The 17,862-nt window shown below is 44.2% G+C and overlaps 2 protein-coding genes across 2 annotated transcripts in view; one reads left to right on the top strand and one right to left on the bottom strand.

The window, feature by feature from the left end:
* Window positions 1–17,862, top strand: part of LOC140739661 (uncharacterized) — a 329,689-nt gene that overhangs the window by 52,333 nt on the left and 259,494 nt on the right. The gene's annotated exons all lie outside the window — the stretch shown is intronic.
* LOC140740138 (uncharacterized) overlaps window positions 1–17,862 on the bottom strand; it is a 60,862-nt gene that overhangs the window by 24,601 nt on the left and 18,399 nt on the right. Inside the window, exons 2-3 of the mRNA XM_073069074.1 lie at window positions 2,007–2,093; window positions 99–257 (exon numbers count right to left, since the gene is read on the bottom strand). Coding sequence (XP_072925175.1) covers window positions 99–257; window positions 2,007–2,093 — 246 coding nt within the window. The remainder of the gene's footprint in view (window positions 1–98; window positions 258–2,006; window positions 2,094–17,862) is intronic.

Here is a 17,862-nt window from a genome sequence, read left to right as displayed (position 1 = left end):
ACAAGACATCTTCTGACTGACCCGTGCTAAGGTCGGGGGAAAACTTCAGAATGTGTCAATAAGCACTAAATACCAAAAATATGAGTGTTATCACTCACCTGTGCAGTTTTCCAGCTTTGTGAAGTTACTATTCTTCTGTAAGTTCATATATCCTTCCTGACAGTTACAATAGAAGCTTCCCACTGTGTTGTAACAAACAGTATTGTGACCACATATAGCTTCTGTAACACTTTCCCCATAAGAGCACTCATCATCATCTGAATTGAAGAGAAAATGATTCAAGGTTTAATAAAAGCTCAAAAATGTATGAATTAGGAGCAAAAGTCAGCCACCTGTCATGCTGCTTAGCTGATCATGCCTGATCCTATCCCTTCTCATGCAACAACTTCCCAGATCTATTAAGGTATACAGGGTCTAATGAAAGGAGGGAACTAAACAAACTCAGTATTTGTGGAAAATGGTATTAAAATATTAAAAGGATTAAAGACTTTTAAATTCCCCGAGCCCAATAGACTGTATTGCAAGTACTTTAGGAAGTGACACTGAAGATGGTCGATGTATTGATGATCACTTGCCAGCTTTGTTTAGTCCTGGAACAGTTCCAATTAACGAGTGAATGTAACCCTAGCATTTACAAAGGTCGCAAGATAAAACAGGAACTCATAGACCAGTTAGGCTGATATCAATGACAGGGCACTTGAAGAATGACTAAATTGGGCAACCTCAATGGAATCTGTAAAACATGAGGATGCATAAGGGAGAAGCAGTGGATGCAGTGTATTTAAATTTCCAGAAAGCTGTTGCTAATATCCCACAAAAATTAAGTCAACATGGGATGAGGGTAAGGTGCTGATCTAGATAAAAAATATATGGCCCACAAGAAACAGAAATAAACATGGTTTCCTCTGAGTGGCAGTCACAGGGTTAAGTACCACAGGGATCATTGTTGGAACCCTAGTTACTTACCATAAATTAATGATTTGAATGAAGGAGTTAATAGCACTTTCTCTAGTTTTACAGATAACACAAAGCTGGGTGGGAATATCAGCCTAGAGGATACAGAAGACTCAAGGTTCATTAACAGGTAGAGAGGTGCCTAGATACTAGGCTGATGCAGTACAACATGAATAATTTGAAGTAATCCATTTTGGGGGCAATATATCAAGAAGGCAGATTATCTGAATGGTGGAAAAGAACAGTTACAACAGGATCTGGATGTCTTCATGCAGATGCAGCGGGTGATAGGTCAGAAAATGGTTTGTTCAGCTTTGTTACAGGGAATTTGAGTACTAAAAGTAGAGATTTGCAGAACCGTGATGAGTCTGCACCTGGAGTATTGTGTACAGATCTGGTCTCCTTATCTGAGGAAGGATGTTCTAACTATGAAAATAATTCACCAAAGGTCCATTGGACAGATTCCTAAGATGACAGGGCTGATGCCTGGAGAGTTGTATCAACTAGTGACATACTCACCAGAGTTTAAAAGAATGAGAATGCTAACAGGCCAGGAAGATAACGCGCAGTATGAATGTTCCTGATGGCTAAGGAGTCATAGTATAAGAACTTATTTATTTAAAACAGGGAGGAAGAGAGATTCCTTCTCTGAGAGAATGCTGAATCTGTGAAATGTCTCGCTGCAGAAACAAGTTGAAGCCTAAACATGAAATATATTCCAGATTAGATTATTTTTAGGGCTATGGGGATCAAGAGGAGAGGAAGCAGGAATGGGGCACTGAAAGTGAATGATAGGTCATGATCATATTGAATGGCAGAACTGACTTACAATCCTGTTTCAGTGTTTGTGATATTTGTCCCAAAGTCACTGTATAAATGTATGTGTTTGGACACCATGGCCTCCCATTCATTTCAGAATCAGGAGATTCTTTAGATGTGAATAGCCCAGGAAAATAAGTTGTTTATTTCTTTTTCTGAGCTTTGTCTGACAGCTGCAGGGAGAATGAATGGTAAAGAGATTCTTTGAGTGAAAATGTTGTACTCCAACTCACCAACACAGCCATTAATATCCTGATAATTGTATCCATTCGGACACGGTGGGGGTACAGCTTGAATCCTTACGTGACTGAAGTAAATCACTAAAAGAAACCAGAAAAAATCTTGGTAAGAGTCCATTTCATACTTCATTCCACTCCTACAGAACTACAAAGAAGGAAACATGGTTAATGCTTTAACAATTGACTAAATTTAGAGAAAAGCTCTATGACTCTGCAAAGATGTAATCAATAAAATTACCTAGAGCTGTTTGATGCCTGATTCCTTGGGAATTAATTGTAATGAGTTCATCAGGTGCGTGGCATGCCAGCATCTTCATGAAGGTTTACCAGCATGTTGCTGGGACTCAAGGGACTGGATAATGGAAAGAGAGTGAGCAGGATGTAATTTTATTCTTTGGACAGTAAGGGAATCAGGGGGCTTTTCACCCCGGTGCAGAAAATCATGAAAATCATAGATAGGTTGAATGCATACAAGTTATTTTTCACAGAACTGAGGAATCAAGTTCAGGTGACATAGGGTTGGGATGTGAGGGGAGATATTTAAGAACACAAGGGGCAACTTTCTCACAGAGTCCATGTGTGAAATGAGCTGCCAGAGGAAGTGGTTGAGGCAGGTACTTTAACAACAGTTAAGATGCACTTGGACAAGAAAGGTTTACAATGATATGGGCTGACCACAGGCCAATTGGTGGCATGTTGACATAAACCACAGTAATATTCGATTCTGCGCTTCGCGTTCCCTGGAATACAAATCAAAGTAAATATAATAAAAATTTAAATTATGAATCATAATTAGAAAATAGAAAAGGGTAAGTAAGGTAGTGCAAGTCAGGTCCGGATATTTGGAAGGTACGGCCCAGATCTGGGTCAGGATCAGTTCAGCAGTCTTATCACAGTTAGAAAGAAGCTGTTCCCAAATCTGGCTGTATGAATCTTCAAGCTCCTGAACCTTCTCCCAGAGGGAAGAGGGCAAAAAGTGTGTTGGCTGGGTGGATTGTGTCCTTGATTATCCTGGCAGCACTGCTCCGACAGCGTGTGGTGTAAGGTGAGTCCAAGGATGGAAGATTGGTTTGTGTGATGTGCTGGGCTATGTTCATGATCTTCTGCAGCTTCTTCCGGTCTTGGACAGGACAACTTCCATACCAGGTTGTGATGCACCCTAGAAGAATGCTTTCTACAGTGTATCTATAAAAATTAGTGAGGGTTTTAGGGGACAGGCCAAATTTCTTCAGCTTTCTCAGGAAGTAAAGGCACCGGTGGGCCTTCTTGGCAGTGGACTCTGCTTGGTTCGACCAAGTCAGGTCATTTGTGATATTCACCCCAAGGAACTTAAAGCTTTTGACCTGTTCCACCAGTGCACCACCGATGTAGATGGGGTCGTGCGGTCCGCTACTCCTTCTGAAGTCAACAACCAATTCCTTCGTCTTGCTGATGTTGAGGGATAGGTTATTGTCTTTGCACCATGCCACCAAGTTCTTAATCTCCTCTCTGTATTCCAACTCATCATTACCCAAGATACAGCCTACATTTGTGGTGTCATCAGCAAACTTCTATATTGAGTTCGATGGAAACTTGGCTACACAATCATGGGTGTACAGTGAGTACAGCAGGGGGCTGAGTACACAGCCTTGTGGGGCACCGGAGCTCAGAGTGATTGTAGAGGAGAGCTTGCCCCTATTTTTACAGCCTGGGTCCTGTCTGTGAGGAAGTTGAAGATCCAGCAGCAGATCTGAGTGCTAAGACCCAGGTTCTGGAGCTTAGGAATCAGTTTTTTTGGAATGATGGTATTAAAGGCAGAGCTGTAGTCAATGAAAAGGAGCCTTACATATCCGTCTTTATTCTCCAGGTGTTCTAAGGAGGAATGTAGTGCCAGAGAGATGGCATCTGCTGCTGACTTGTTGCTCCGGTAGGTGAATTGCCAAGCATCGAGGTTGACCGGTAGGCTATGGTTGATGTGTGTCATAACCAATCACTTGAAGCACTTCATAGCAATTGATATCAGAGCCACAGGTCAATAGTCATTCAGGCATGCCACCTTGCTTTTCTTCTGCACCGGGATTATCGTTGCCTTCTGAAAACACGAGGGGATCTTAGACTGAAGCAGGGAGCAGTTGAAGATGTCAGCAAACAGTCCAGCTAGCTAACTTGCACAGGCCCGGAGAACCCGTCCCGGGACGCCATCTGGGCCCATCACCTTCCTTGATTTATCTTCAGGAAGGCTCTTCTAAAGTCTTCCTCGGTGACGATGAATCTCAATGCCACCAGGTCCAGTTCATCCGGAGGGGGCGGGACACTCCTGTTCGAATCTTGCGTAGAATACGTTAAGTTCGTCAGGAAGAGAAGCGCTACAGTTATTGATATTCCCAGCCTTTTCTTTGCACCCAGTGATCTCATTTAGACCCTACCATAGTCTACTGGCATCCCTTTGGTTAGCCTGGGCTTCCAACTTGGCTCGATATTGCCTCTTGGCGCCCTTAATGGCTTTCCGTAGTTCACACCTGGATTCTGTGTAGCGACTGGTATCCCTGGACCTAAAAGCCGCAGCTCTAGCCTTCAAAAGGGACTGGACCTCATAATTCATCCAAGGTTTCTGGTTAGGGAATATCCGGATCATCTTGCGAGACACACAGTCCTCTGTATATTTCCAGATAAAGTCCGTGACAGCTGAGGCATACTCATCGAAGTTAGCTGCCGAGTCCTTGAATACTAACCAGTCCACTGACTCAAAGCAGAGGACCTCATCCGTTTCCTCTGTCCAACGCGATACCACTTTTGACACCGTGACCTCCCGCTTCAGTTTCTGCTTGTAAGCCGGAAGGAGAACTACGGCCTGATGACCCAATTTTCCGAAGTGACGTCGTGGGATGGAACGGTAGGCATCCTTGACTGCTGTGTAGCAGTGGTCAAGTATATTTGGGCCTCTAGTGGAGCAGGAGACATGTTGGTATAACTTTGGCAGTGCTTTTCTGAGGCTGGCCTGGTTAAAGTCCCCGGCTGTAATGAGCAAAGCCTCCGGATACCTGGTCTCAAGTTCACTGATGTTGGCATACAGTGTATTCACAGCACACGCCACGTCCGCCTGGGGGGGGGGGGGGGGGGGAATGTAGACCGCTGTCAGTATGACCGAGGTGAATTCCCGTGGCAGATAATCGGGACGACACTTCACTGACAGATGTTCCAGGTCCAGACTGCAGGAGCTTGTCAGTGCTACTGTGTCTGAGCACCACACAGTGTTGATTAGTAGGCAGACACCACATCCCTTCGTCTTGCCCAAAGACACCGTGCGATCCATCTGATGGATCAAAAATCCCTCTGGTCAGATGGTACAGTTGGGGAAGGCAGGGGAGAGCCAGGTCTCTGTGAAACAGAATACCCAGCAGTTCTGCATCTCCCTGTAGTAGGTGAGTCTCTCTTTAAGATCATCCACCTTGTTCTCTATGGCTTGCACATTAGCTAGTAGGATGGTGGGCCGAGGGACCTTAAAGCTCCTCCGCTTCAATCTGACCAGCAGCCCAGCTCTTTTCCAACGCTTCCTCCGTAAATGGTGCATCTTTCCAAGTTTCCATCGATGCAGTGTGTTGTTGGCAGCTCTTTGAGGTTGGTGCACGCATCCTGCAGGGATTAATCGGCGGGTCGCGTCGTCCGGCACTCCAAGTCGGGCCAAGTGACAGGGGAGGCTCCGCTGCCACTTCCAACTGCCGGGGGCCCGGACTGTCGATCGGGTTGGGCCCTGAAGCCGACACTTAATCCCAGAGGGCCAGGCTGCCAGCTGAAACAAGTCTGTGAACAGAGTCACTGTTGCGGAGGCTTCCGCTCCAGCCGAGACCCAGGCTTGATTTCCGAGGTTGGCAGCAGAGACCTCACTCCCGGCAGCTGTGGATGGCCACCAACGGACCAGGCCTCGCTGATTGGGTCCGGGTGCGGTCCGGAGTTGAAGAAGCAATTCTGGCGCATCGATGATCTCCATCTGGGTCAGTAGCTTTGCCAGGGTGTTGTTGACCTTGCTAGATGTAGCAAATTGGAGGTTTACAAGGGTTTCTCGGGTATAGGATAGTGTAGAGGGCAGTTTGCTCGGGAGAGCACGCGCAGAGTCACCAGATACCGGCGCCATCTTAAACAAAGTGCCTGTTGAGTTTGTAAGGTGGATGTTGTACACAAAAAACTTATCCAAACAGCAGAACAATGTGCACAGAACATAGACAGTATAGCACAGGTCCTTAGGCCCAGAGTTGGGCCAAACCAATTAATGTAGTAACCAATAGCCAACCAAACTAATCTCTTCTGCTTGCACAATGTCCATATCATTCCATTTTCTTCACATTCATGTGCCAATTTAAATTTCTCTTAAAAGACTTTAACATATCTGCCTCTACCATTACCCCATGCAGTGCATTCCCAACACGCACTACTCTCTGTGTAAAAAACTAGCCCTTACATCTCCTTTGAAATTATTCCCTTTCACCTTAAATGCATGCCCTCTGGTCTTAGACATTTCAACCCTGACAAAACGATACCATCTGACAACCCTATGCCTCCTGTAATCTTATAGACATCTATGTGATCTCCCCACAGCCTCTGCACCCTCTCTATAGCCTTGAAATCCTTCCTATAATGGAGTGACCAGAACTCTATGCAATACTCTAGATGTGGCCTAACTAGAGTTTTATGAAGAGCTGTATATACACTGAGGAATGGACAGTCAACATTTCAGTTTGTGACCCTTCATCTGAGTCCAGATTGAAAGCTTTCAAACTAAAATGTTGATTGCCCATTTTCTCCACAGATGCTGCATGACCCACTAAATTCCTCCAGTGTTTTCTATGTTGCTCCATATTCCTGCATCTGTAACCCCTGTGTCTCTATGTAGAGTGATGGATAAATCACTGAAAGAATGATCTTGAGTATGGACAAAAAAAATCACATCATAATAAGTGGAGTTGGAAAAACATGAATTCTAGAAAAGGTGGTCCTGAGGCTGCTTAACCATAATGGTTAAGACTTACTTAGCCATTTCACCAACATTCTTCAGAAAAGGAAATCTGTCCCTCTTATCTGGGTTGGCCCCTTGTGACCCCAAATCCTCTGTTATGTGGACAATCTTAGATGCCTCCTAAATTCAGGGGCAGATCATGATGAAAAATAGATATTGACTACACAGTGACATCCAATTGATTTGTAAGTAGTAGAAAAATAGACATTCAAGGTGAGGTAGAAATTTAGATTAGACATTGGCTTTGTGGGAGAAGCCAGAGAGTACTAGTACATACAGTAATTGCCTCTCTGATGGAGGCCTATGTCTAGTGGTGTGCTGCAGGGACTGGTGCTGGCTCCAATGCTTGTTTCTCATCTATGCTTGTTTATCATCAATGATCTGGATGATAAGGTGGTTAACTGGATCAGCAAGTTTGTGGACAACACCAAGACTGAGGATGTCGTGGAGAGTGAGGAAGATTATCAGAGCTTGTAGTGAGATCTGGATCAGCTGGCAAAATAGGCTGAAAAATGGCAGGTGGAATTTACTTCAGACAAGTGTGAAGTGTTGCACTTCAGCAATGTAGAACAGTCTATGATCAAAGCCTTCCCCGGTCATGCCCCCTAACACTTCCCCCTCTATATTGACAATTGCATTGGCACTGTTTTGTGCACCTAGGCTGTGCTTGCCAATTTCATCAATTTTGCCTCTAACTTCCATCCTGCCCTTCAATTCACTTGGGCCATCTCTGACACCTCCCTCCCCTTTCTTGATCTCTCTGTCTCCATCTCTGGAATCAAAATACGAACTGACATCTTTTATAAACTTACTGACTCCCATGGTTGTCTTGACTAATTTTTCTCACACCATCTCCTGTACAAATACTATTCCTGTCTCAGTTCCTTCGCTTCTGCCTCATCTGTTCCCAGGATGCGGCTTTGCATTCCAGGACATCTTAGATGTCCTCCTTCTTTAAAAAAATGGGGTTTCACTCTCTTTGCTATTGATGCTGCCCTCACTTGCATCTTCTCCATTTTCCATACATCTGTGTTCATTACATCTTTCTAGTGTTGTAAAGGTGATAGAGACCCCCCATTGTTCTTACCTACTGCTCCATCAGCCTCCACATCCAACACATTATCTTTTGCAACTTCCACATCTCCAAAGGGACCCCACCACTAAATATATCCTTACCTCGCCCACTTCACTTTCCACAGGGATTGCCCCCCCACCCGCGATTCTCTTGCTCATTCGTTCCTCCCCACTAATCTCTTTCCAGGCACTTAACCGTGTAAACGGCCTAAGTGCGACCCTGCCCGTACACCTCTTCCCTCACCTCCATTCAGGACTCCAAACAGACCATCCAGGTGAGGAAACAGTTCATCCATGAATCTACTGGGGTCGTCTATGGTGTCTGGTGCTTCCAATATGGCTTCCTTTATGTTGGTGAGACCCTTTGTAAATTGGAGGACCTCTTTGTCAAATACCTCTGCACCAGACACCAGAAGCAGGACTTCCCAGTGGCCAAGCATTTTCATTCTGATTCCCCTTCCCTTTCTGACATGTCAATCTATCTTGTGCCAAGATGAGGCCACCCTCAGGGTGGATGAGCACACCTTATATTCTGCCTGGATTCCCTCCAACTTGATGGTATGAATATAGATATCTCCTTCTGGTGAACAAAAATTCTCCCCCCCCCCCCCCACCTTCTATTCCCCACTTTGACTGTTTGCTTCTTCTCACCTGCCTATTACTTCCCCCTGGATTCCCTCTCACTTCCCCTTCTCCTAATGTCCGCTCACCACCCCTATCTCTTCTCCAGCCTTTGGCCTTTCCCACCAGCTGGCTTCACCTATCACATTCTAGCAATCCTCTTTCCCCCCCCCCCCCCACCTAATTCAAGCATCTCACCCCTTTCCTCTCAGTCCTGCAGAGGGGTCTTGGCCCATAATGTCAACTTTTCCATAAATGCTGTCTAAACTACCGAGTTCCTTACAAACAAGAGAAAATCTGCAGATGCTGGTAATCCAAACAACAAACACAAAATGCTGGAGGAACTCAGAAGGCCAGGCAGCATCTATGGAAAAGTGTATAGTTGACCTCCCTCCCACCCTGTTTGTATTACAAACCCATGGACTCTCACAGCTACCTGGAGTATACCTTCTCCCATCCCTTCTCTGAATTCCTCCGTCTCTGCTGCATCTGCCCACAGGATGAAGCTTTTCATTCCAGAATGAAAGAGATGTCCTCCTTCTTCAAAGAAAAGGGCTTCCATTTCTCCACAATCAATACCACCTTCAGCTGCCATCTCCTCCATTTCACACACGCCTGCTCTCACCCCATCCTCCTGCCAACCTACCAAAAGGTGTCCTTTTGTCCTCACCGACAACCCCACGAGCCTCCATGTCTAGCAGATAATTCTCTGCAATTTCCGCCATCTCTAACGGGATCACACCACCAAACCCATCTTTCCCTCCGCCCCGCTTTCTATTTTCCATAGGGATCACTCCTTACATGACTCCCTTGTCCATTTGTCTGTCCCCACTGATCTCCCTCCTGTCACTTATCCTTGAAAGTGGAGCAAGTGCTACACCTGCCCCTACTCTTGCTCACTCACTGCCATTCAGGGCCCTAAACAGTCCTTCCAGGTCAGATGACACTTCACCTGTGAGTTTTTTTGGGGTCATTTACTGTGTTTGGTGCTCCCAGTTCTCCTGTACGTTTGGTGCTCCTGTATATCATTGAGACCCAATGTAAATTGGGAGATGTTTCGCGAACATCTACGCTCCATCCACCAGACAAAGTGGGATCTCAGAGTGGCCACCCATTGTAATTCCACTCCCCATTCCCATTCCACTATGTCTATCCATGGCTTCCTCCTTTGTCATGATGAGGCCACTCTGAGGTTGGAGGAACAACACTTCATATTCCGTAGCCTCCAACCTGATGGTATGAACATCGATTTCTGAACTTCTGGTAATGCCTCCCCTCTCCTCTTTCACTATTCCCATCCCTTTTTCCTTTCTTACCTTATCTCCTTGCCTGCCCATCACCTCCCTCTGGTGCTCCTCCCCCTTTTCTTTCTTCCATGGCCTTCTGTCCTCTTTTATCAGATTCCCTCTTCTCCCAAGGGGGAATCTGATTCTCCCTGTATTTCTTTCACCAATCAACTCCCTAGCTCTTTATTTCATCCCTTCTCCTCAGCTTTTTCTCTCCAGTCCTGCCGAAGGGTTTTGGCCCGAAATGTCTACTGTACTCTTTTCCGTAGATGTTGCCTGGCCTGCTGAGTTCCTCCAGCATATTGGCTGTGTTGCTGAGTTCCTCCAACATCTTGTGTGTGCTGCTTGTTCCACTGAGGTTCAGTGGGACTACAACGAGAGGTCATGGGTTAAGGGTGAAAGTTGAAAAGGTTAAGGGGAACATGAGCGGAAACTTCTTTATGCAGAGGGTGGTGAGAGTGTGGAATGATCTGCTGGTGCAAGTGGTACGTACGAGCACAAGTTCAATGTTTAAGTGAGGTTTGGATGGTATGGGGATGTGGGGTGTATGGAGGGCTAAGTATTGTTAACAGTTTTTGGCCCCATATTTCAGAAAGGATGTGTTGTCATTGGATGGAGTCCAGATGAAGTTTATGAAGATGATTCCAGGAATGAAGAGGTTAACGTATGAGGAACGTTTGGCAGCTTTAGGCCTGTACTCACTGAAATTTTGAAGAATTAGGTGGGAACCTCGTTGAAACTGACTGAATGTTGAAAGGTCTAGATTGAGTGGATATGGAGAAGATTTTTCCTATGGTGTGGTATCGAGAACTAGAGGGCACAGCCTCAAAATTGAGGGGTGACCCTTTAGAACTGAGGTAAGGAGAATTTTTTTTTTAGCCAGTGAGTAGTAAATCTGTGGAATGCTCTGCCACAGAATGTGGTGGAGGCCAAGTCTGTGCCTATATTTAAGGTAGAAGTTGATCATTTCCTGATTGGTTAGAGCATCAAAGGATTTGACAAGAAGGCAGTTATTTGGGGTTGAGAGGGATCTGGGATCAGCCATGATGGAATGGCTAAATGGCCTAATTCTGCTCCTATATCTTATGGTCTTATGGTCTGGGTGCAGATCAATTGTGTGCAGGCAGCTTAAATAGTTCGGCACAGACTATTTGATCTGAAGGGCTTGTTTCTGTAATATAATTTTTTCTGCCTATGAGTCTAAAGGCTGCACAATTCATCATTGCTTGCTGATTCCCAGAGAGGAAAAAAGCAAAGAATGTTAAACATAGAAGAGTACAGAACACAAACAGGCCATTTATAAACATAGAAAATCCATAGCACAATACAGGCCCTTTGGCCCACAAAGTTGTGCCAAACATGTCCTTACCTGAGAAATTACCTAGGGTTACCTATAGCCCTCTATTTTTCTGAGCTCCATATACTTGTCCAGGAGTCTCTTAAAAGACCCTATTGTATCTACCTCCTCCACAATCTCCGGCAGCCCATTCCATGCACTCACCATTCTCTGTGTTAAAAACTTACCCCTGACATCTCCTCTGTAACTTCTTCCAAGCACGTTAAAACTGTGCCCTCTCATGCTAGCCATTTCAGTCCAGGGAAAAAGCCTCTGACTATCCACACAATCAATGCCTCTCATTATCGTATACACCTCTATCAGGTGAACTGTCATTCTCTATCTTTCCAAGGGGAAACGGCTGAGTTCACTCAACCTATTCTCATAAGGCATGCTCCCCAATCCAGGCAACACCTTTGAAAATCTCCTCTGCACCCTTTCTATGGTTTCCACAATGTCTCGACAATTTGGCTCACAATGTTGCTAAAAAGCAAATCAAAGCACCCAAATACTAATCCTTCCTACCTACTCCATGACCATATCCCTCTTTCTTACATCTACCTGCCTACCTAAATGTATTTGCCTCTACCACTATACCAGGCAGTGCATTATGGACAGCCGACTCTCTGAGTAAAACATTTACCCCTCATATTCAGATTGAACCTACCCTCTCTCACCTTCAATACACGCCCTGTGGTATTAGACATTTCAACCCTGGGTAACAGATACTCTGTGTCCACTCTATCTATGCCTCTCATACGCTTGTTAACCTCATTCAGATCTCCCCTCAGCCTTCTAAATTCCAGTGAGTATAGACCCAGAGCTATCACACGTTTCTCATATGATAACCATTTTGTTCCTGGAATCATCCTTGTGAACCGCCTCTGGACCCTCCCTAGTCTATTCTTTGATGAGAAGCTCAAAACTGTTCACAATACTCAAGGTGAGGCCTCACCAGTGCCTTATAAAGCATCAGCATTACATCCCTATTCATGTATTCAAGACCTTGTGAAATTCATGCTAACATTGCATTTGCCTACCTCACCACTAATTCATCCTGCAAGTTAACCTTTAGGGTGTCCTGCAAAAGGACTTCCAAGTCTCTTTGCATCTCGGAATTTTGGACTTTCTCCCTGTTCAGAAAATAGCATGCACAGTTATTTCTACTACCAAAGTGCATGACTATGCATTTTCCAACATTGTATTTCATTTACCACTTTCTTGCCCATTCTCCTAATCTGTCTAAATCCTTCTGCAGCCTACCTGTTTCCTCAACGCTACTTGCCGCTCCACCTTAGGGGGCCAACACTTCTTCGTCTTTGACCTCCAGACATACTAATGCATTTATACATGCAGCTCTGATCTCCAGGTCCTTCACATCCTTTTCCTTGGTAAATACTGAAGCAAAGTACCCAATAAGTGCCTTGCTTATGTTCCCTTCATCCAATCAAAAGAACTTTTGGAGACAATCCTAATTAAACTAAAGAAACCGGTGGTTACCTCTGTTTAACGTACAATAATCTATGATTAATAAACAGAGAGGTTGGTAGAATTTGATAAGGTCCCTTAGACCACAGGACCGTAAGATATAGGAGCAGAATTAGGCTATTTAGACATTGAGTCTGCTCAGCCATTCCATCATGGATAATCCTGGATCCCATTCAACCCCATACACCTCCCTTCTTGCCATATCCTTTAATGCCCTGACCGATCAGGAAATGACTGACTTCCGTCTTAAATATATCCATGGTCTTGGCCTCCACCACAGTCTGTGGCAGAGCATTCCACAGATTTACTACTCTCTGGCTAATAAAATTCCTCCTTACAGAGACAACACTAAGAATACTCAAGGTGAGTTAAGGAAAAACAGATCTACTTTCCAGAGAAAGAGAGAATATCGGACTTAGAACAGTCCTACACAGTATAGGCCGAATCTTTTAAGTCTCTAAGACATATAGCTCTCCATAATTTTTATTTATGTACCTAAGAATTTCTTTGACATCCCTAATATATCTGCCTCCACCACTACCATAGGCAGTTAAGTGCTCTCTAAACCAAACCTTAACCTCTGACAAAACCCCAGATTCTTTCCTCCAATGATATTAAATGTGTGTCCTCTTGTGTTCGTCATTGCTACCCACGGAAAAATTCTCTGGCTGTCCACTCTATCTATACTTCTAATCATCTTATATATCTCTATTGAGTCTCATCTCATTCTCCATCACTCCAAAGAGAAAAGCCCTAGCTCATTGAACTATTCCCCATAAGACATGTTCTTGAACTGAGGCGACATCCTGGTAGATCTCCTCAGCGCCCTTCCAAAAGCTTCCATATTATTTTTATAATGATTGACCAGAACTGAACACAACACTCCAAGTCTGTTTTAACCAGAGTTTTATAGTGCTGCAACATGAATTCCTTAACACATTAAGGCCTTAAGACATAGGAGCAGAATTAGGTTATTTGACCCATTGAGTCTACTCTGCCATTCAATAATGGCTGATCCTTTTTTCCCCTCCTCAGCCCCACTCCCTGGCTTTCTCCCAGTTGCCTTTGATGTCATGTCCAATCAAGAACCTATCAAGCTCTATCTTAGATACATACAACAACCTGACCACCACAGCTGCCTGTGGTAATAAATTTAACAATTTCACCAGCATCTGGCTAAAGAAATTTCTCAGCATCTCTGCTTTAAATGGAGGCACCTCTACCCTGAGTCTGTGCCCTCTTGTCCTAGACTCCACCACCATGGGAAACATCCTTTCCACAACTACTCTGTCTAGGCCTTTCAACATTTAAAAATGTTTCAAGAGCTAAGAGACCAAGAGCTGCCAGATATTCCTCATGCAGTAACCCTTTTATTCCTGGAATCGTTCTGATGAATTTTTTCTGAACCCCCTCCAATGTCAGCACATCCTTCATAAAATAAGGAGCCCAAAACTGCACACCTAACTCTAAGTGTGGTCTCACGAGTGCCTTATAGAGCCTCTACATCACATCCTTGCTCATGTTCTATACCTCTAAAAATGAATGCCAACATTGCATTTGCCTTCTTCACCACCAACTCACCTGGAGGTTAACCTTTAGGGTATCCTGCACAAGCATTCCAAGTCCCTTTGCATCTTCCCATCTCAATACAGTAATAGGCTGCCTGTTTATTTATTTCACCACTTTCCAACAGAGTATTTCATTTGCCACTTCTTTGCCCATTCACCTAAAGTATCTAAGGCTCTCTGCAGGCTCTCTGTTTCCTCAACGCTACCCATTCTTCCAACTATCTTTGTATCATCGGCAAATTTATCCACCTGTGAGTCTTACTTCAGTGGTTGGTAAGTTGATGGAGAAGTCAGCATGGCTTTGTCAAGGGCAAGTTGTGCCTTACGAACCTGATTAAATTTCTTGAGGATGTGAATAAACACATTGATGAAGGAAGACCAGCAAGGCATTTGATAAGGTACCCCATGCAAGGCTTATTGAGAAAGAAAGGAGGCATGGGATCCAAGGGGACATTGATTTGTGGGTCCAGAACTGGCTTTCCCACAGAAGGCAAAGAGTGGTTGTAGATGGGTCATATTCTGCATGGAGGTTGGTGATCAGTTGTGTGCCTCAGGGATCTGTTCGGGGACCCTTATTCTTCATGATTTTTATAAATGACCTGGATAAGGAAGTGGAGGGATGGGTTAGTAAGTTTGCTGATGAAACAAAAGTTGGAGGTGTTGTGGATAGTGTGGAGGGCTGTCAGAGGTTACAGTGTGACATTGATAAGATGCAAAACGGGGCAAAGTAGCAGATGGAGTTCAACCCAGAAAAGTGTGAAGTGGTTCATTTTGGTAGGTCAAATATGATGACAGAATGTAGTATTAATGGTAAGACTCTTGGCAGTGTGGAGGATCAGAGGGATCTTAGGGTCCGAGTCCATAGGACGCACAAAGCAGCTGCGCAGTTTGACCCTGTGGTTAAGAAGGCGTATGGTGTATTGGCCTTCATTAATCGTGGAATTGAATTTAGGAGCCAAGAGGTAATGTTGCAGTTATATAGGACCCTGTTCAGACCCCACTTGGAGTACTGTGCTCAGTTCTGGTCGCTTCACCACAGGAAGGATGTGAAAGCCATAGAAAGGGTGCAGTGGAGATTTACAAGGATGTTGCCTGGATTGGGGAGCATGCCTTATGAAAGCAGGTTGAATGATCTCGGTCTTTTCTTCTTGGAGCGACAAAGAATGAGAGGTGACCTGATAGAGGTGTATAAGATGATGAGAGGCATTGATTGTGTGGAGAGTCAGAGGCTTTTTCCCAGGGCTGAAATGGTTGCCACAAGAGGACACAGGTTTAAGGTGCTGAGGAGTAGGTACAGAGGAGATGTCAGGGGTAAGATTTTTTTACGCAGAGAGTGGGGAGTGGGCTGCCTGCAACAGTGGTGGAGGTGGATATGATAGGGTCATTAAGAGACTTTTGGATAGGTACATGGAGCTTAGAAATATAGAGGGCTCTGGATAAGTCTAGTAAATTCTAAAGTAGGGACATGTTCGGCACAACTTTGTGGCTGAAAGCCCTGTATTGTGCTGTTGGTTTTCTGTGTTTCTAACCCATTAATCCATATTCCAAACTATTGACATGCATCATAAAAAGCAACGGTTCCAACACCAACCACTGTGGAACTCCACTGGTAATCGGCAGCCAGCCAGAATAAGATCCTTTTATTCCCACTCTCTATTTTCTACCGATCACCCAGTGCTTGATCCATTCTAGTAACTCCCCTGTAATCCCATAGGATCTTGCTAATCAGCCTCATGTGCTTATCAAAGGCCTTCTGAAAATCCAAGTAAAGCATATCTACTGCATCTCTTTTGTCTACCCTGCTTGTAATTTCCTCAAAAAAATTGCAGTAGGTTAGTCAGGCAGGATTTTCCTTTCAGGAAACCATGCTGGCTTTGGCCAATCTTGTCATGTGCCTCCAGGTACTCCATAATCTCATCCCTAACAATCAATTCCAACAACTTCCCAACCACAGATATCAGCTTAACAGCTCTATAGTTTCCTTTCTGCTGCCTCCCATCCTTCTTAAATAACAGAGTAACATTTGCAATTTTCCAGTCAGCTAGTACAATGCCAGAATCTATCAATTCTTGAAAGATCATTGTTAATGCTTCAGCAATCTCTCCAGCTACTTCCTTCAGAACTTGAGGGTAGATTCCATCAGGTCCAGGAGATTTATCCACCCTCAGTCCATTAAGCTTCTTGAGCACCTTCTCAGTCGTAATTTTCACATACTTCACTTCCCTGACACTCTTGAATGTTCGGTATACTGCAGATGTCTTTCACTGTGAAGACGGATGCAAAATACATATTCAGTTCCTCTGCCATCTCTGCATCTCTCATTACAATATTCCCAGCATCATTTTCTGATGGTTGTATATCTACCCTCTTTTACCCTTTATATATTTAAAAAACTTTTGTTGTCTTTGATATTAGTCGCCAGCTACATTTCAAAATTCATCTTTTCCTTCCTAATAACCTTCTTACTTTCCTTCTGCAAGATTTTATAAGCTTCTCAATCTTCCATCTTCCCACTGGCTTTGGCTTCCTTGTATGCTTTCTCTTCTGCTTTTATTTTGCCTCTGACTTCACTTGTCAGCCACGATTGTGTCCTCCTTCCGTTTGAAAATTTCTTCTTATTTGGAATATATCTATCTTGCACTTCCCTCATTTTTCACAGAAACTCCAGCCATTGCTGCTCTACTGTCCCTCCTGCTAGTGTCTCTTTCCAGTCAACCTTAGCCAGTTCCCTTCTCATGCCATTGTAATTTCCTTTATTCCACTGAAATACTGACACATCAGAATTTATTTTCTCCTTTTCAAACTTCAAAGTGAACTTGGTCATATTGTGATCACTTTTCCGTAAGGGTTCCTTAACTTTAAGCCTCTTATCACCTCCAGATCATTGCACAACATCCAATCCAGCACAGCCGATCCTCTAGTGGGTTCAACAACAAGCTTTCTAAAAGGCATCCCTTATACATTCTGCAAATTCTCTCTCTTGAAGTCCAGGACTGGCCTGGTTTTCCCAATCCACTTTCATGTTAAAACCCCCAACGATTATCATTACATTGCCCTTCTGACACGCCTTTTCTATCTCCTGCTGTAATTTGTTATCCACATCCTGGCTGCTGTTCAGAGGACTGTGCATAACTGCCATTAGGGTCCTTTTACCCTTGCCATTTCTTAACTCAACCCATAGAGACTCTACACCTTCCGATCCTATGTCATCCCTTTCTAATTTGCCTTGCTCACCACCGATTCTACCTACAAGTTAAATTTCAGGGTGTTCTGCAAAAAGACTCTCAAGTCCTTTTGCATCTCAGATTTTTGTCTTTCTCCCCATTTAGAAAATAGTCTGCACATTTATTTCTACTACCAAAGTTCATGACCATGCATTTTCTAAAACTGTATTTCATTTGCCACTCCCTTGCCCATTTCCCTAATCTGGCTGAACTGAAGACCTTCTTCTGTTGCATGGGGCGACTGAGGAGAACCCAAGTGCAAG

Source organism: Hemitrygon akajei, chromosome 16 (genome assembly GCF_048418815.1).
Source record: "Hemitrygon akajei chromosome 16, sHemAka1.3, whole genome shotgun sequence".
Taxonomy (NCBI): Eukaryota; Metazoa; Chordata; class Chondrichthyes; order Myliobatiformes; family Dasyatidae; genus Hemitrygon; species Hemitrygon akajei.
The sequence above is the reverse complement of the archived record's forward strand: the minus strand, read 5'-3'. Positions and strand labels throughout refer to the sequence as shown.